Source organism: Onychostoma macrolepis, chromosome 16, assembly GCF_012432095.1.
Source record: "Onychostoma macrolepis isolate SWU-2019 chromosome 16, ASM1243209v1, whole genome shotgun sequence".
NCBI lineage: Eukaryota > Metazoa > Chordata > Actinopteri > Cypriniformes > Cyprinidae > Onychostoma > Onychostoma macrolepis.
This window is the reverse complement of record NC_081170.1, coordinates 20,185,983-20,202,327: the sequence shown is the minus strand read 5'-3', so window position 1 is coordinate 20,202,327 and position 16,345 is coordinate 20,185,983. Positions and strand designations below refer to the sequence as shown.

The 16,345-nt window shown below is 39.4% G+C and overlaps 1 protein-coding gene across 1 annotated transcript; it reads left to right on the top strand.

Moving 5' to 3' along the window:
- The first annotated feature begins 2,526 nt into the window (after nt 1–2,526).
- Nucleotides 2,527–16,261, top strand: leng8 (leukocyte receptor cluster (LRC) member 8). Its single transcript, XM_058746055.1, is given in 16 exon segments — nt 2,527–2,820; nt 3,491–3,629; nt 3,729–3,887; nt 7,183–7,257; nt 7,362–7,491; nt 7,494–7,781; nt 7,861–8,038; nt 8,162–8,332; nt 8,419–8,646; nt 10,519–10,683; nt 10,829–11,123; nt 11,300–11,401; nt 11,483–11,551; nt 11,628–11,757; nt 11,877–12,084; nt 12,178–16,261. Coding segments are annotated over 16 exon segments (2,541 nt in total). The 5' UTR covers nt 2,527–2,779; the 3' UTR covers nt 12,341–16,261.
- Nucleotides 16,262–16,345: the final 84 nt, after the last annotated feature.

Below are 16,345 nucleotides of genomic sequence, written 5' to 3'. Positions count from 1 at the left end.
GCATGATGGAAATCCAGCTAGAAGAGCATTGCAATAGTCCAGCCTAGAAATGACAAGGGCCTGGAAGTTGTGCAGCATGCTCTGTTTGGAAGGGTCTGATCCTCCTGATGTTGTGCAATGCAAACCTGCATGATCAAGCTGTCTTTACAATATGGTCCTTGAGGGTCAGCTGGTTACCAAAGAATAATTTTTGACTTAGCAGGATGATGAAATCATGCTGTAGAGTCGGAGTGGCAGGGAAGCTCAGTCTTTGCCAGGTTGAGTTGCAGGTGATGTTCCTTCATCCGTGCCGAGATGTTTACCAGGCGGCCTGAGATCCATGCAGCTACTATTGGATTTTCTGGTTGAAATGAATGATAGAGCTGTGTGTCATCAGCCTAGCAATGGTAGGAGAAACCATGTGCTTGTATAATGGGTCCCAGTGATGTAGTGTATGGTGAAGAGGAGGGGTCCAAGAACTGATCCCTGAGGAACCCCTGTGGCCAGTTGATGTTCTTTGGATACCTCTCCTTTCCAGGAAACCCTAAAAGACAAGATTCAAACCAGTGGTGTGCGGATCCGGTGATGGTAGACAGGAAAATCTGATGATTCACAGTGTCAAAAATGGCAGGTAGATCCAGCAGAATAAGAACTGATGATTTGGAATCAGCTTTTGTTATCTGCAGGTCTACAGTGACTGACAGCAAAGCAGTCTCAGTTGAATGGTCACTGCTGAAACCTGATTGGTTAAAGTTCAGTTGGTCATTCTGTGAAAGAAATAATGTAACTGTCTATAAAGGTGTAAACCAAATGGTCCATTTCATTAGAATAACAAAGGAACAGCATTCCTCAGGAACGTCTTGTAGATTGCAGGATCTCCAATGAGAAGGTCCTAACAGTATTGTTTCTAGCCCTTTTGTCTTCAGGTATAAAATTATATCCCACAGACAGAACTTTGGGAGAAGCTAGGACTCATACAAGGGTTAAGATTGTTTGAAGGAAGACATGCTAACATCGCTATTGAAGAACTGCTACACTACCATCTTCAATAAATTCTCATCCCCACAAAAATTAATTTCCTTCTCACATTGCTGATTTCACCACCTGAACAGTTTATGTTTCTGTATATGGTATCATTGTAATCCTTGACCATCAAAACATAGGGGTAGACATCACCTTTTCTGTGTTATCATGTTTGGTTCAGGATATATGACACAAAATACATAATTTGGTTATGGTGGAAAGTAAAATGGTCACCATGGCAACCACGAGGTGTTTTTGGATGGCTCCATTTCTGAAGATGTTCAGGTTGTTTAGACTGCACCAGACATTCAGCTCCTTAACCTCTTGTCTGTAGTCAGACTCTTCACCATCCTGAATGAGGCCGATGACTGTGGTGTCATCTGCAAACTTCAGGAGCTTGACTGAGGGGTCTTTAGATGTGCAGTCGTTGGTGTAGAGGGAGAAGAGCAGTGGGGAGAGAACGCAGCCCTGAGGGGCACCAGTGCTGATCGTACGGGTTCTGGATGAGAATTTACCAAGCTTTACTAGCTGCTGCCTGTCTGTCAGGAAGCTGTTCATCCACTGACAGACAGAGGTGGAGACGGATAGCTGAGTTCATTTGGGCTGGAGCCTGGAGGAGTGATGGGATGATGGTATTAAAAGCGGAGCTTAAGTCTACATCTGTCTAGATGCTGCAGGATGAAGTGCAGTCCCATATTGACTGCATCATCCACAGACCTGTTTAGTCTGTAGGCAAACTGCAGGGGGTCTAGTAAGGGTCCAGCGATGTCCTTTATAAAGTTTTGTAGACGTAGTGCCAGTCCTGAATGTCCTTTCAGCAAACAAATAAACGAATAAATCTAAAAAGAAAAAGTTACACTCTGGTGTTTAATTCAATGAACAAGAAACATCAAACCCAGCAACAATAAAGTGAAAAAGTGGGCTTCAATACAATAATACAGTATATACAAACAGTAACGTTATACAGTTGTATATAACAATATTATGTTAAGTGGAGTGAACTGATTTCAATAATCATGTCATACAGACCATGAGGCCTTGTCTAATGCAATTTGCCAAGCTTTATGCAGTGGCACAGCAGTGAAAACCAACTGACCCACAAAAGGAGGCACACAGGACATCCAGGGTGATGCAGTATCAAAGGGAAAGTTTTACAATACTACTTGAATATCAATGTGATTGTTGTGTATATTTCTGTATTTTATACTGTTTTATTTACTGTTATTGTGTGTATATTCTTGTGTGAACTATGAACCTTGTTTTTGTAATGCACTTTTTAAATAATATGTATGTATTGCATTGTAAATTTTGTGGCTGAATATAAAATATATTTTTAGAAATGTTTCAGATTGATCAGAATTGGGTCTCAATGTCAGTTTATTCTAGATTGTTTTTATTATGTCTAGAAAGGCCTGTTTTTCCTACTCGGTGCTTTGCTTCAGAACATTTGTGTACAGAACATTCTGTCGTCCAATGAGAGAAGGCGGCAGAACTTCCGGACGGTGCCATCATCATCATCAGCCATTTTGTTTGAGGTGTTGACATTCAACCGCTGAGTTCGGCGAACTAGTTGATATGGGCTGCGGTATATTCCTAATATCAACTGGAATTTGGTTTATTTAAGGTATTCAGTATAAACCATTGTTAATCAGCTCTTGTAACTTACGCGATTTCCTACAAAACATTCTGTATTAAACGTTAGAACTATTATTTTAGTCATATTTGCGTAGAATTCTCGGACCAGCTAACAAGTAGCTAATACGTTAGCTCTGGCAAAATGGCGGCGAATGCGGCACAGCAAGCTCCGACACCAAACTGGTAAGATTTCTTCAGTTTATAAATCCTTCTCATCATAACGTATATATTTTACTACATCTTTTTGACTCTTGAACGACTGCTTTCTATAAATGGAAGCCTTTACCAAACATGTGTGATGTAAAAGTTTACGTTAAATGTCCATTGTGTTTTAGCGTTCGCTAGCCTAGCCGCTTTATTTTGCAGAAAATTCTCATAGATACTAGAAAATTCTAGTATTGCAATCGTTTTTATAACAATTTAGATTGAAGACGTCGCTATTAACATGAATATTTGCGATCAAATGACAATTGAAAAGTTATTCCACTTTGAAATTTGCCTTGCGTCGGTGAAGGCCATTTCTGCGTTTAGCCTGTTTATTGAAGGCCTGATTACTGGATAGATTAGAATTTTACCGTTATGGCATTTAATCAACATTCTTTTAGGCCATTAGTTATCTAAGCAAGGCACAGTACGTGTAATAACTATGTGCATAACTTAATATAAAACTAACTTGCGGGTTTTGAAATGTACAGATATTATAACGTTATATACTGATTTCAGTTGTAGTCAGTTTTATTTGACTGTGAGCTGTATGGATGGATCAGGAGCTTGTGTAGGTGCCTGAAAATGTACAGAAAGGTTCTAGATAATATGGTGTAACCTAAAGTCACATTCACCCTGTCATCCACAGGCCATATGGTAGTAATTCAAGCAGTGAAAGCCAAGTCCATGAGAACCCAGAATGGGAAAAGGCCCGACAGGCTCTAGCCTCCATCAGTAAAAGTCAGAACTCTACCAAGACTTCACCAACCAATCACACCACCCAACAGGTTGCTGTTTTTTATGAATAGAGGTGGTTTCTAGTTGCATTACTTGTCTATGCCCAGTTCGTGTGGGTAAATGGTTTATTCTGTTTTGTTTTCTGTTAGACCGGACCTTATCAGGCAACAGACTCTTCTGCAATGCAACAACAACAACAACAGCAGCAGCAGCAGCAGCAGCAATACTATCAGCAGTGGTATCAACAGAACCAACAACAGTATGCTGGTTACCCATATCCATATAACTACTACTACCCCATGCCTCAGGTAAATAGCTAAATGCGCTCCTTCATATTCTTATAGCATATATCTACAGTCAAACCAAAATTTACCTTCAACATTTCTCACATTATATCATAGTTAATTTGCTATAGTTTAGAAAATGGTAATAAAATATGACAAGAACTCAGAGTTATACTGTGTCAGAACAAATTCCTTTTGATAATGTCAGATAACTTTGATAGAAAGGAATGTAATGGATTTCAATCAGCTAAAAATTATTCAACTGTTAAATTTAAGTACACAATTAGATACAAATTTAGGTCAACCAATTACCAAGCAATGCTTAATTTTACTCAGTCTGTGGTGTAAAATGTTCGCATTAGCAATTAAAGAAAAAACACTTAAGCAAAACATAGTCAGGTCAAAGTGTCTGAATATTTTTTGATCCCAAATTTTACTGGTAGTCCACTGTATGAAGAATTTTTGGGTATAATATATCACAGTTCACTTTATTTAGCTATCCTCACATTTATGAACTATAGTGTCCTGCACCCACTAATAATTGGTGTCTGAATAATTTTTGGTTTGACTGTATATATGTTTGTCCCAAGAACTCAATCACAAATAGAAGTATATTTCTTAAAGCATACAGTCTTGTTACTTTGATACTAAAATAAAATTCCAGTATAATAGCCTTTTTGCAGTATCATAGTACAGGGAACTGTCTATGCAGCTATGTTTGAGCATGAGTATTTACGGTTAAGTGTTTGGCAGATGCTTAATCCAAGGCAATGTTGAGATGCGTGTCAAAATACACCCTGCTGTGTAAATGTATCCTAGTAAATCTGCTGTTATTAACATTTGCCAAATAATATTGACAAAAAAAGAAATTGAATGCTTTTGGCTGAATAACATTAGAGCCTTTAAAAGGGATGGTTCACCCAAAAATTAAAACCGTCATTAATTATTCACCTTCATGTCGTTCCAAACTCGTAAGACCTCCGTTCATCTTCAGAACTGATTCTGATGAATTCTGAGAGCTTTCTGACCATCACATAGACAGCAAGGATACTACCATGGTCAAGGCACAGAAACGTAGCAAGGAGATCAGTAAAATAATCCATGTGAAATCACATAATTATACGAAGCTACGAGATTACTTTGTGTGCAAAAAGAACAAAAATAATGACTTTATTCAACAATTTGTCTCCTCCTCATCACCATGGCGCCATTTTGGAGAGTGTTGACTGAACGTAAACAACGTATGCTGTTATGTGTCAGCTGCACCATGTGAATATGTTGTTTTCGTTCAGATCGAAGCGTAGACAATGTGTCCATGTGCGCACAAAATTAATCTCGTAGCTTTGTAAAATTACGGTTGAACCCCTGATGTCACATGGGTTATTTTACCGATGTCCTTGCTACATTTCTGGTCCTTGCTGTCTATGGAGGGTCCGGGAGCTCTCAGAATTCATCAAAAATATCTTAATTTTTGTTCTGAAGATGAAGAGCTCTTAAGGGTTTGGAACGACATGAGGATGAGTAATTAATGACAGAATTTTCATTTTTGGGTGAACTATACCTTTAAGTCGATTCCAGTTCCATTTCTGCTTATCGATTCCGATTCTTAACGATTCCTTGTTTCGATTCCAATAAGATTTAGATTGTCAAACATTTATTTTGTGTCTTTTTGCAAAGCATTCTGTTGCAGCTGAATAACATGAGCAAAAATCAGCAGCCTACAGAACACTTACAAGAGGAACTTTTGCCTATGCTTTTAACAAAAATACCACAGCAAAAACAACTAGACTTATATACATTTGAAATATTAAAATGTTAAAGACAAGTTATCAGTCAGTAATAAAATAGGAGCAAACAAATCAATTAGTAATAGCATAAATACAACTATAAATGCAACTAATTTCAGGTACAGAAACTGTAATTAAAAGTTTATTACAGCTGCATTGTTTTCTTTTCATAAATTAAATATAGATTAAATTTATTATATATATTCAGTCAAGATCAGTGAATGATTTTCTTTTGTTCTTTGATTTGATTTAACATTAATGACAGGCAGCGCGTTTATTAGGCTGCTGTCTCTTTGTTTATTGTTTATCTTTGTCCGTTTTTGTCCCGCCCAATTTGTAAAAATTGAATGGGATTTAATATTGATAATAACATTGAAGACATTGTATGATTATTCCTTAAAGATATGGTTTTAATAGTTTTAGTAGTAGTAGCCTATTACATGCGTTCTACTGAACAACAGTAATATATTTCTGCCCAATGTCTTCAAGTGAAACCGAACTTATATTTTGACGGGTTGCCGTGAATACCTTTACATTTCTGTGTATATGATATGAGGATAGTTTTTCTCAAATGAAAAGGTCGAATGCTCATGAAGTGACTCTCGGAGCAGTTCTGGAGATGTTGTTCATGTATTTATGTCCTCATTTAGTGAGACAGCAGACGTTAATATCACCGCAAGCGTCACGGGCGCTTCTGTATGAGTAGTGAACAAACCTGCGCGTCTGCGCCATACATTAATTAACACAGAGACAGGCAGAAGTCATATTTGACTGCATATTTGATGCCCCCCCTAAAATAATGGTAGGGGAAACACTGAGGTTTTCTTTCTCATCTGTTTACGTTCATTTAAAACAGATGTGTTTATGACGATATACTGACGTAGTTTTCTGAATACTGGTCCATAAATATGAAAGTCAGTTCCGCCCGGAACAACTTTTTCTGCAGTGAAATGCACGGAACGGTTCGAGAACGGACACAAACTGGGAACCCACACAGAGACCGCTGTTCTTTGTGCTCACGCTTGCGCTTCAGATGTATGCACTGCACGCAAACAAGGCGCAAGTTCTTTCAAGTCCTTTTAAATCACATTAAAATGCAAACGTAGGAATCATTACCCGGTTCTAGGAAATTTGGAACCGGTTATAAAATGGAACCGGTTTTTGATACCCTACCTTTAAGTCCCCTACAGTTGAATGTGAGTGGAAACTCTGCAATTCATTTTAATTGCGTGAATTTATTGTGCTTGGAAATGCTTGAAGTCGCTAGATGTTTCATCCTCGGTCATTAGTGCATGATGTCCAATTTTTTTATGTAACCAAAAGAAAACAAAACAGTTAGTAGGATTAGTAAACAAAGTTTATGCTGCCTAGTTTTATTTTATTTATTTATTTATTTTTAAATCGGTTTAATAAAAAGCTAGTACCACTCAACCCGACCATTACAGCTGTCCTATTTTGTGCGGTTTTAATATTTATTTTTCTCTCTCTCTCTCTCTCTCTCTCTCTCTCTCCCTCCATCTCCCTCCATCCAGTATGGAGGACCATATCCTCCAGGACAGTATGGTGTTCCAGGGGGCTACCAGGCACCCACTACACCCACTGGACAGGTATAGACCTCTAAATATCATTTTATATTAGTGCTGGACATGTATATCACCTAGCTTTGTAAGTTTTAAGTACTTCACTGATTATCCTTCCTTCTCTATTTCAGGCCCCTGCTATGCCCATGATGGAAGATCAGTCCTCCAGCTATTCCTCCCAGCCCCCTCCTCCTGCAACCCCTCAACCTCCCCCTCAGAGTCCTACATCCACTGACCAGCCCCCGCCCCCTCCTCCACCCCCATAGCTCCCCCACCCAATGCCCAGTACCCCCCTCCACCATCCCAGACAACCTACAGCCCAAATGGTACCATGCCATACAGCCCCACTGATTCAAACACTATGATGCAGGGCTACAATTCAGGACAGATTCGGCCAGGGTACCAAGGTTACCAAACTCAAGCATATCAGCCCTCTCAGCAGCAGGGTCCAGGACAGGGCCTATATGGAGGCCCAGGCAGAGTGGATGCTAAGAAACCTAACAATAGTAATATGAACAAAGGTGGCCAGCATCTGTGGCAACGGATGAAACGTACGTGTCTCTGTGCTTATGTGTGTACAACCTATGCTTTTAATTATATCCTCCTAATGTTCTTTTTCTTCCCTAACAGAGGCCCCTGGAGCCGGTGCTGTAAAATTTAATATACAAAAACGCCCATATGTCATGACCAGTCAGAACTTTCCTCCAGGTGATCAGGCCCCTGGATTGGCTTCCCCCACTGCGACAAACCCATCACCTGGGTCTGTGTCTGCAACCTCTACTACTTCCACAGGAGCTGCCCAAACTCGGTAAGCGTCCTGGGAAATATTTTAAGTTGGGGTAAATCATTAGATCTGTGCTAATTTAAATGCATCTTTACATTTTTAAATGTAATTTCAAAATCAATAAATTATTATTATTTTTTTTTGTAGGCCTCAGGACTGGCCACAGGCTATGAAAGAGTATGTACAACGCTGCTTCACAGCCTGTGAATCTGAAGAGGATAAGGACCGAACAGAAAAAGTGCTGAAAGATCTTCTGCAGTCCAGACTACAGGATGGCTCTGCTTACACTATCGACTGGACCAGTGAACAACTGCCAGAGTGAGTTGCGTCTCTGTTCTGTAACTTTCGGATCTGTTTTTTCAAACTATTAACTACTGGCACTAAATAACCGTTTGCTTTATCAGTTTGAAGCCAAAGCAGTCTCGCTGGGAGGCAGTTCCTCAGCGTTCTCAAGACAATGCTATTGGGAGAGGTGGAGCCACCCGTGGCAGGCTTGGGGCCAGGTTGGGTAACTACAGAAATGTCTTTTCTCAAAGAAGCCCCTCTTCAAGCTCCTCCCACTCATCCCGCTCCTCGTCACGATCCCCATCACCTCACAGCCGACACAGGGACCGGAGTAGACATCATCGCAGGTAATGTGCAGGGCATTAATGTGTTTGATTAATAATCTAATACAATCACATTTTTTGTATAAATATGAAAGGAAATGGAGATCAGTAGGGTTGGGTACCGAAACCATATTGGCACCATTATGTACTAGAACGGAATCAGAACGCAGATTTCGGTGCCTCATTTCGGAGCCACTTGAATGCCTGAGCAATTGATAGGAATATTTGTTCTCTGAAACGGACATAAGAAGCATCATCACCAGCACCGCACAGAAGAATTATTTCCGTCTGAGAAAATGCATGTAAACGCAAGTCGGGAAAACTCTAATAATACAAATCCAACAAATCTGTGTAGTAACGTGAGAAAGTGCAGAACTCAGGGAAAAGTGACCATCCGAGGAGCGCATGAATGCAGTATTTTACACTTGCTCTGATGACAGCAGGTAGCCTGCTGTTAGCTAGCTCAGCTAAACACGCTTAAATTAAAATGCCTAAAGCTCATTCATCCATTTATTCATCATTGACTTCATCCAAAAAAAACAACTTAGTTTTCTCCTTTTTCTGTCTGTCTTCTGTCTAGCTTGTATTTATTTGAACAATGCTTGAAACTTGGTATTACGAGAACTTCCTGTGTCTATTTGCCTCGAGATGAATCACTTGATGTATTCCCCAATTGTAAGTGGCTTTGGATAGAAGCGTCTGGTAAATGAATAAATGTAAACATACTTATGAAAATACTAGGGGTGTGCACAAATAGTCGAACATTTGAATATTCAATCTAATTATTTGAAAAATAAAAACACCATTCGAATTTTACTGTGTTGATTTGCTGGCTGTAAATGCAGGGAATCCATGATAAATCCTAAGCAGTTTTAACTAAATGCAGGTAAGTGCAGCTGTGCTCACATTGAGCCGAGAAGAGAGTGCATCTGATAGTGAAATGATCTATATATAAAGTTTCCTCGAGGGAGAGTGGTTTAACACAAAGCACTAGGAAACTGTTAGCACACGTTATCTCTGTCAGCGCGTTCTTATTGTTATCAGACTGAGGAACAAACTTTCACCTGAGCATGTGGATATTGTTTCTCTCAGAATTAACATGTGAAACAATGTAAACACAATAAATATAGGCCGACTCGTGTATATGTAGGCTACGTTCTGTACTGTAATTGGCACGGTCTGCTTAATTTTTCCGTTTGCTCTGCTTGATCTTGAATGCTTTTGTTTTTTTATATGCATATATTTTTTTGTTTACACATGCTTTCAACCAAAATAAAACCTTGAGATATAACGTAACATTGTTGTAGAACATAGTTGTGTAATGGCTAATCATAAGCTTGTTCAGAAATCGTGTCGTCAACTTGATAATCAGAAATAACGTCTTTCTTATTAAACCTCATTTAAATAAACAAATATAAATTTTTTTATGAGCCCAAATATTCAAATGCAATATTTTTGGAGAATGTCCATCCCTAGAAAATAGCCATGATGGCTTGGATAACACAGATAAACTATACATTGTCGCAGTTGATTGTTTATTGTCTTCGTTGTTTCATTCAAAACATTTAGATCTTCTGTTTACTCAGTTACAGAGATAGAAATGCCTTTGTCCATATAAGGGATTTCCTGGAGTGTCAGGAATTCTGTTACTTCTGTGATGCATATGTGGAGTTTCTGCACAAGGGCACCTTCTGGTGTTCATAATGAATGAAATGGTTTATAACGCTATTGAACATTCCTTCCTATTTTGGGAAAGAAAAAAATGTAAGTATCAGTTCAAGTAACTGTTTAGGCACCGGTACAGTTTTAAAACTATCGATTTGGCATCGGTATCGGCGGGAAAAACAAAAACTATACCCAACTCCAATTTGACAGATGATTGTGTTTGTCCTTTAGTGACTCCGGCTCTCAGTCAGACAGCAGCATGTCAAGTGATCCTCGACTTCCACTGTCCCGGCGGCAACAAAAGGGTGGCCGAGGCCGTGGGGCAGAAAGGGAGCGAGGTAGAGGAGCTGGGGGAGAGAGAGGCAGAGGAAGAGGCAAAGCAAACAGAGGGCGGAGGTGAGATATCATTGTTTGTACAACAAAAGTAAATGGCATTAACAAACTTTAAAGAATGTTTATCACATTTTGGTCAGTATGAAAATGTAGCCACTTTAAAACATTTGTATTGACCTCATTAACCTTATTTTCTGACGTCCATCAGGAATATGGAAGACCTCGCCAGCGGTATTGGTAAAAAGCGGAAAGGTGGTAATGCAGGGCTTGACTTTCACGACCCAAATCGTGAAGCGAAGAAGCAGAGCCGGGCAGCACGCTTCCACACTAAACTACGCACTGAGCCCCTGGTGTTAAACATTAATGTTTTTGACCTCCCCAATGGCACACAAGAGGGACTGAGTTGGGATGATTGTCCCATAGTTGGCACCTGCCAGGACATCACCAAAAACTACCTGCGCCTGACCTGTGCCCCTGACCCTGCAACTGTCAGACCCGTATCTGTGAGTGTTTCTCAAAGTGTTGCTAATCTTTAGAAATCTGTTTAATGTTTGTAGTTGTGTGGTCGGCACTGGATTCTGTGTGTGGTGTTTGTGGGCTGTACTCAAAAAGTGGTATGCATTTGGTAAATTAAGCAGTTTATTTGAAGATTTGTATTGAATCTTCTGTTGTGTTTCAGGTGTTGCGAAAGTCCCTGATTACAGTTAAAACTCATTGGAAGACCAATCAGGATTACTTGTACGCATGTGAACAAATGAAGTCAATACGACAGGATCTCACTGTGAGTAATATTTACTAGTACCGCTTACCTGCCTCACATTTTTATCTTTTAGTGTCTTATTTTGAATTCTTGTCATTCAAGGTTCAAGGTGTGCGTACAGACTTCACTGTGGAGGTGTATGAAACACATGCTCGCATCGCTTTGGAAAAGGTAGGTGCATGTAAATTTAGCTTTGATTTAAAGGCTTTTTTCTTTTGTACTAAACCCACATTTCAACTGTTACCAGGGTGACCACGAGGAATTCAACCAGTGCCAGACCCAGCTGAAGGCGCTGTATAAAGACTGCCCATCGGACAACGTGGGAGAATTCACTGCCTACAGACTTGTCTACTACATCTTTACTAAGAATTCTGGAGGTATAAATAGCCTTTTTGGTAGAATGAACAGTCAAGTTTTTACTCACTTTTTTCAGTCCATTTCATTCATTCTCAATCTCACATGAAGTCTTTAATGCCTTTGCTAAAACTTTTTATAGACCTGACAACCGAGCTTGTGTACCTTACCCCTGAGCTCCGTGCTGATCCGTGTGTAGCTCATGCTCTTGAGCTCCGTACTGCCTGGGCACTTGGAAACTTCCACCGGTTCTTCAAACTCTATCAGAGTGCTCCACGTATGGCTGCTTACCTTATCGATAAGTTTGTGGAGCGTGAAAGAAATCTAGCGCTGAGGGCTATTCTTAAAACGTGAGTACAGGTGCCAGGCAGAATGCTTAAAAAAATTATGCTTTTGATAATTTGAAGTCTAAAGTTTCTCTTTTTTTGCTTTCTCTGTTGCAGGTTCAGGCCCTTTGTGCCGGTGGAGTATGTGCAGTCCAGCTTGGCCTTCCCAGATTTAGACTCATGTTTAGCATTTCTAACAGGGCTTGGGGTTACATTCACCCCCTCTGACCCAAGCAAAATAGACTGTAAAGTTAGCTCAGTCAGTCTTATAACTTCGTAATATGGGAAAAGGGTGGGAGTTGACCAGAGAATTTGCTTTTATAGAGCTTAAAAAGACAAAGCTGTGGATAAGGGACCAGATATCTACATAACAGACAGACACACTCAGAGTCTAGAGCTGATCATATTTATGAAAGATATCTCAGATTTTTTAAAACTCTTGTAGAGTGATTGACTTTCTGACAGATGACACATCCACATACAGGGACTTAGGTGCCATATTCAAGACCCAGTATAGCCTATTCACACAGCCCATTTAATGAGGTATCAGACAACCAGTTTACTTGCACACTATCCCTTACACCAATAGAAAAAGAGGCAAAGATCTGATGGGGTTGGGTCAGCAGGTCATGTCAGATCCCACATCACAGAGCTCAAAAAAGCATTTAAGCTAACAGTGTTGTGTGTTCTCATGTTTCTCTCCCCTCAAGCAAACAGCCGCAAAGCTCAAGACCTGAAAACATCATGGTTAACCAAGAATATAATGTGAGCCAGTTGCCACCAACAGTGTACCAGCTCATCAAGTCTATGTGAAGCCAAAGGATCCTTCTGCAAGGTTTTGGTCATCTTTAATGGACTTTAAAGCAAAGTGAGATTCAGTGCAATCCTTCAAGCAAGAAGAAGATGGTTTGTATTCCCTATCTTTCCCTGTGCCTGAGATGTCTTCAGTGGGTCACTGGTGGAGGTGATCTGTTAGATCTCCTGGCTCCCTTCATCTCTAGGATCCTAATGCTGATAGCATGTAATATTTGGACTGAGCTATAACAAGACAACCACTGTATAAAAAAAAAAAAAAAAATGCAGATTAGGCCCTGTTCCGCATCGTGATCAGTTCTGCGTCCTTCCCACACAGTCTTCTCTCCCTCTCCTGCACATCATCAACACTCAAGAAGCTGGCCTTCATTAGTCATAGATAACCTCCTAATCATTCCTCGACACCCAGGAAGCAAAACTCAGTGACTCAAAATCTTTCGCTTCCACCCCAGCTGTGATCTGAATAGGGCCAACCATTGTAAAAGTCATCCAAGTCCACTTAGGGCATTCATTCACCACTAGGTTTGACCACCAGCTTCTGAAGAGCGAAGTCCTCTACAAAGCACCTCCCAGCATAGAAGGTCCCTAAGCCTAACATGCAGTCAGCCTGAGAAGGAAAAGTCATTCAGAAGGAAAAGCAAGCTCTGTTTTCCTTCACAGCAAGTTGGCGGCTCTCTCTTGTCTCCTCTTCAGATGGTGATCTCCACTAGTCACCTCACTCCTACAAGGGCATCCACTGTCCTGCTGGGGTTTGGAAACACATGGGTTTGTATGGCTCCTTAAGCTTTGGCCACGTCTACTGGTAATGGCTGGTAAGAAGGACTTGATATTTTGAAAGCGTGGTGAATCTTCGTTCAGCTTGGGTTGAGGTGTTACCACTGTTGAACAACGTGCTTGGCTTGGTATCTGTTAATCCTTCTGGCGGGTTGTGAATTTGTCATTTCTCATTTTAAAATGGGCCTAATACTGAACCCTGTTGCACTCCTTATCTACAAGATTGACACCAATAGATTCATACAAAAATCAAAAGGATCTGCTCATTTTACATGGATATTACTATGATACAATACTAAATCTCAGATATTGATATGGTATCATGGTCTTAATCTAACCAATGATTGAAGCAGGAACGCATTGTAGTAAAAACGTTGTACCAATTCAAAGTATTACGAAGTTCGTCTAATGCTCCTTGATTTCTAATGGACTGCTTTAAAAGTTGCTATATATACATCAATTTCATTGTAAATGAACGAGGAGCATGTGCACCAGCATTTGCTTTTTGACGTAATCAGGTTTATTTAATGTTAAGATCTAGCATGGATAAGGCTTGGGTCTGAAATATGTTTGCTTTAGCAAGATGTGCTCAGGGCCACTACAAGCAGAAAGCATCCCTAACACCTCATTGGTGAAATATGTACATATGTAAATAATGTGAGAAGTGAGTTTTTTTTTTTCCTTGTTAATTTGATTTCATAGATTATTTGTTTGTACAATGGTAAGTGTAATTTTGAACTATACATTAATTTTGCTGGCAGTTTTAAGTTTAAATATATCTTGGGTGGTGAGCATGTGCATACTGATATGCAGTTTAGTGCAAATAATTGAGATTTTCATGTTCAAATTATTCTAAAGTTTCTAGTTCCCCTAGACATTAATTACGTTAGGAAGTAAAACATCCAATCCATACTCAACGAAGGAGTCATGAATTGATGATATGCCAAATCTTTCCCTTGTTGATCATTACTTAATATTTCCAAGCAATTTTTGTTGCATTTCTTTCCTTTGTTTATCAGGTCATCTTAGTTTTGTGACTTCCTGTTTTATCATCTTCCTTGTTTACCTGTTCAGCTTTTCTTGCTCTCATACCTGTAAAAATTCACTTGTTAGACACAAAAGTTTCCAACAATAAGAGAAAGATTTGGTTTAAGCACAAGCTGTTTGTTTTTGTTTTTTGTTTTTTTTTGTTTTGTCCCCCTTCCCATCCACGCTAAAGTTGGGAAATGGTTATAATCAAATATTTCTAGCTCATTTTGTTTACCTTAGAGCTTCGTCTTGTATTTGGTTGTACATTGTAAATGAATTCTTTGCTGATGCTGCTGGTTGCCACACTGACTTTACTCTCCTTTCCTCCTCAACCTTCAACCCCTCCCACCCCTTATTCTCCTCTCCTCCTGCACTCCTTCATTACCAGATTCTCTCTCTTATTGCAGTCATGCACATTCGGAGCAAAGCGAGAGATGAAAAGATGAGGGCAAAACTAATCCAGAGGCACACTGGAAAATGGGCATTGAGACATCCAGACACCATCCAAATGATATTCTTCATTGTGCCTGTTGTTGTCTGATGCATTTGTCATTTTGAGGAGAGCCTGGTGATTTCAGTTTGCAATGTTTTTCTTGATGCCAATCTCAATTTTATGAAACCATGACAAATCCACAATGTCAGTCTGAAGATGATGTATGGGTTTTATTTTAGGAATTGCTCCATATAGTGTTTAGTAGAATTGCTGCTGTATGTTCAGGTGTGTCTCCTCTTAACGTTGCTTTTTCTCTAAGTGTATTAATAGGTGTTTTGTTTGCTTTTTTCTTTTTTGGCAATTGCTGTTGTTTACTGCTGTATTGTTTGGAGTTTTTTTTTTTTTTTTTTGATGGACTGGGGTTTCTGATGTCTAACTTTTGGGTTTAATATAAGCTGTAAAATTGCATACTGGACATACCTGGACATACAGATGGTTAGACATTTTCTAGAAATCCATACAGTAATGTCTCTCAGGTCTTAAAAGCTCACTGCATTTTCTAATGGTAATGTTGATTGAATGCCCATAATGCCTATTACTTAAGGATTGTCCAAAACAATGTTGATTGTCTCAAAGGATAACAGTTTATTTTTTATTTCATGAAATGTATTTTTAGCCCTTGCTGTTGTGTAATATTTTCACAGCAGTATTACTAACAGTCTCATCCCCTCTATTCAAATGTTGCCTGTCCTCTTGCACTTCTAATTTCTTTAACGTCTTTCCTCTGCATCAGCTCTTTGCTTTTCTTTGTTCATATTGTTTTAGATTTGCCTCCAAGTGTTCTCTTACATCTCAACTTTAGCCATCGACTCTTCTTACTTTGTCTCATCTTTAATATTTTTTTCAGCAATCTGTTCTTTCTGCATGTTCCTCTCGTCTCCCTCTTCTGCGTTCTGTAATGCAATGTTGTGATTGGTTTATATGTAGTCAGTGCTTGGCAGTAAGTATTTCAGCTGGACTGTACTTGCATCTGTTTTTTCTTTTACAGCTCAACCTCTCAAAGCCGTTTAAATACTGCCGTTTGTAGATGCTGATCTGTACATAATGTACCTACTTTCTTATCTTGAGAGAAAAATAAAGAAATAAATCTGATGTTTGTTTTTGATGCCACTATCAAGTCTGCAAACTGACAATACAATAAGGTTCATTAGTTAACATGAACTAAGAATGAACAAT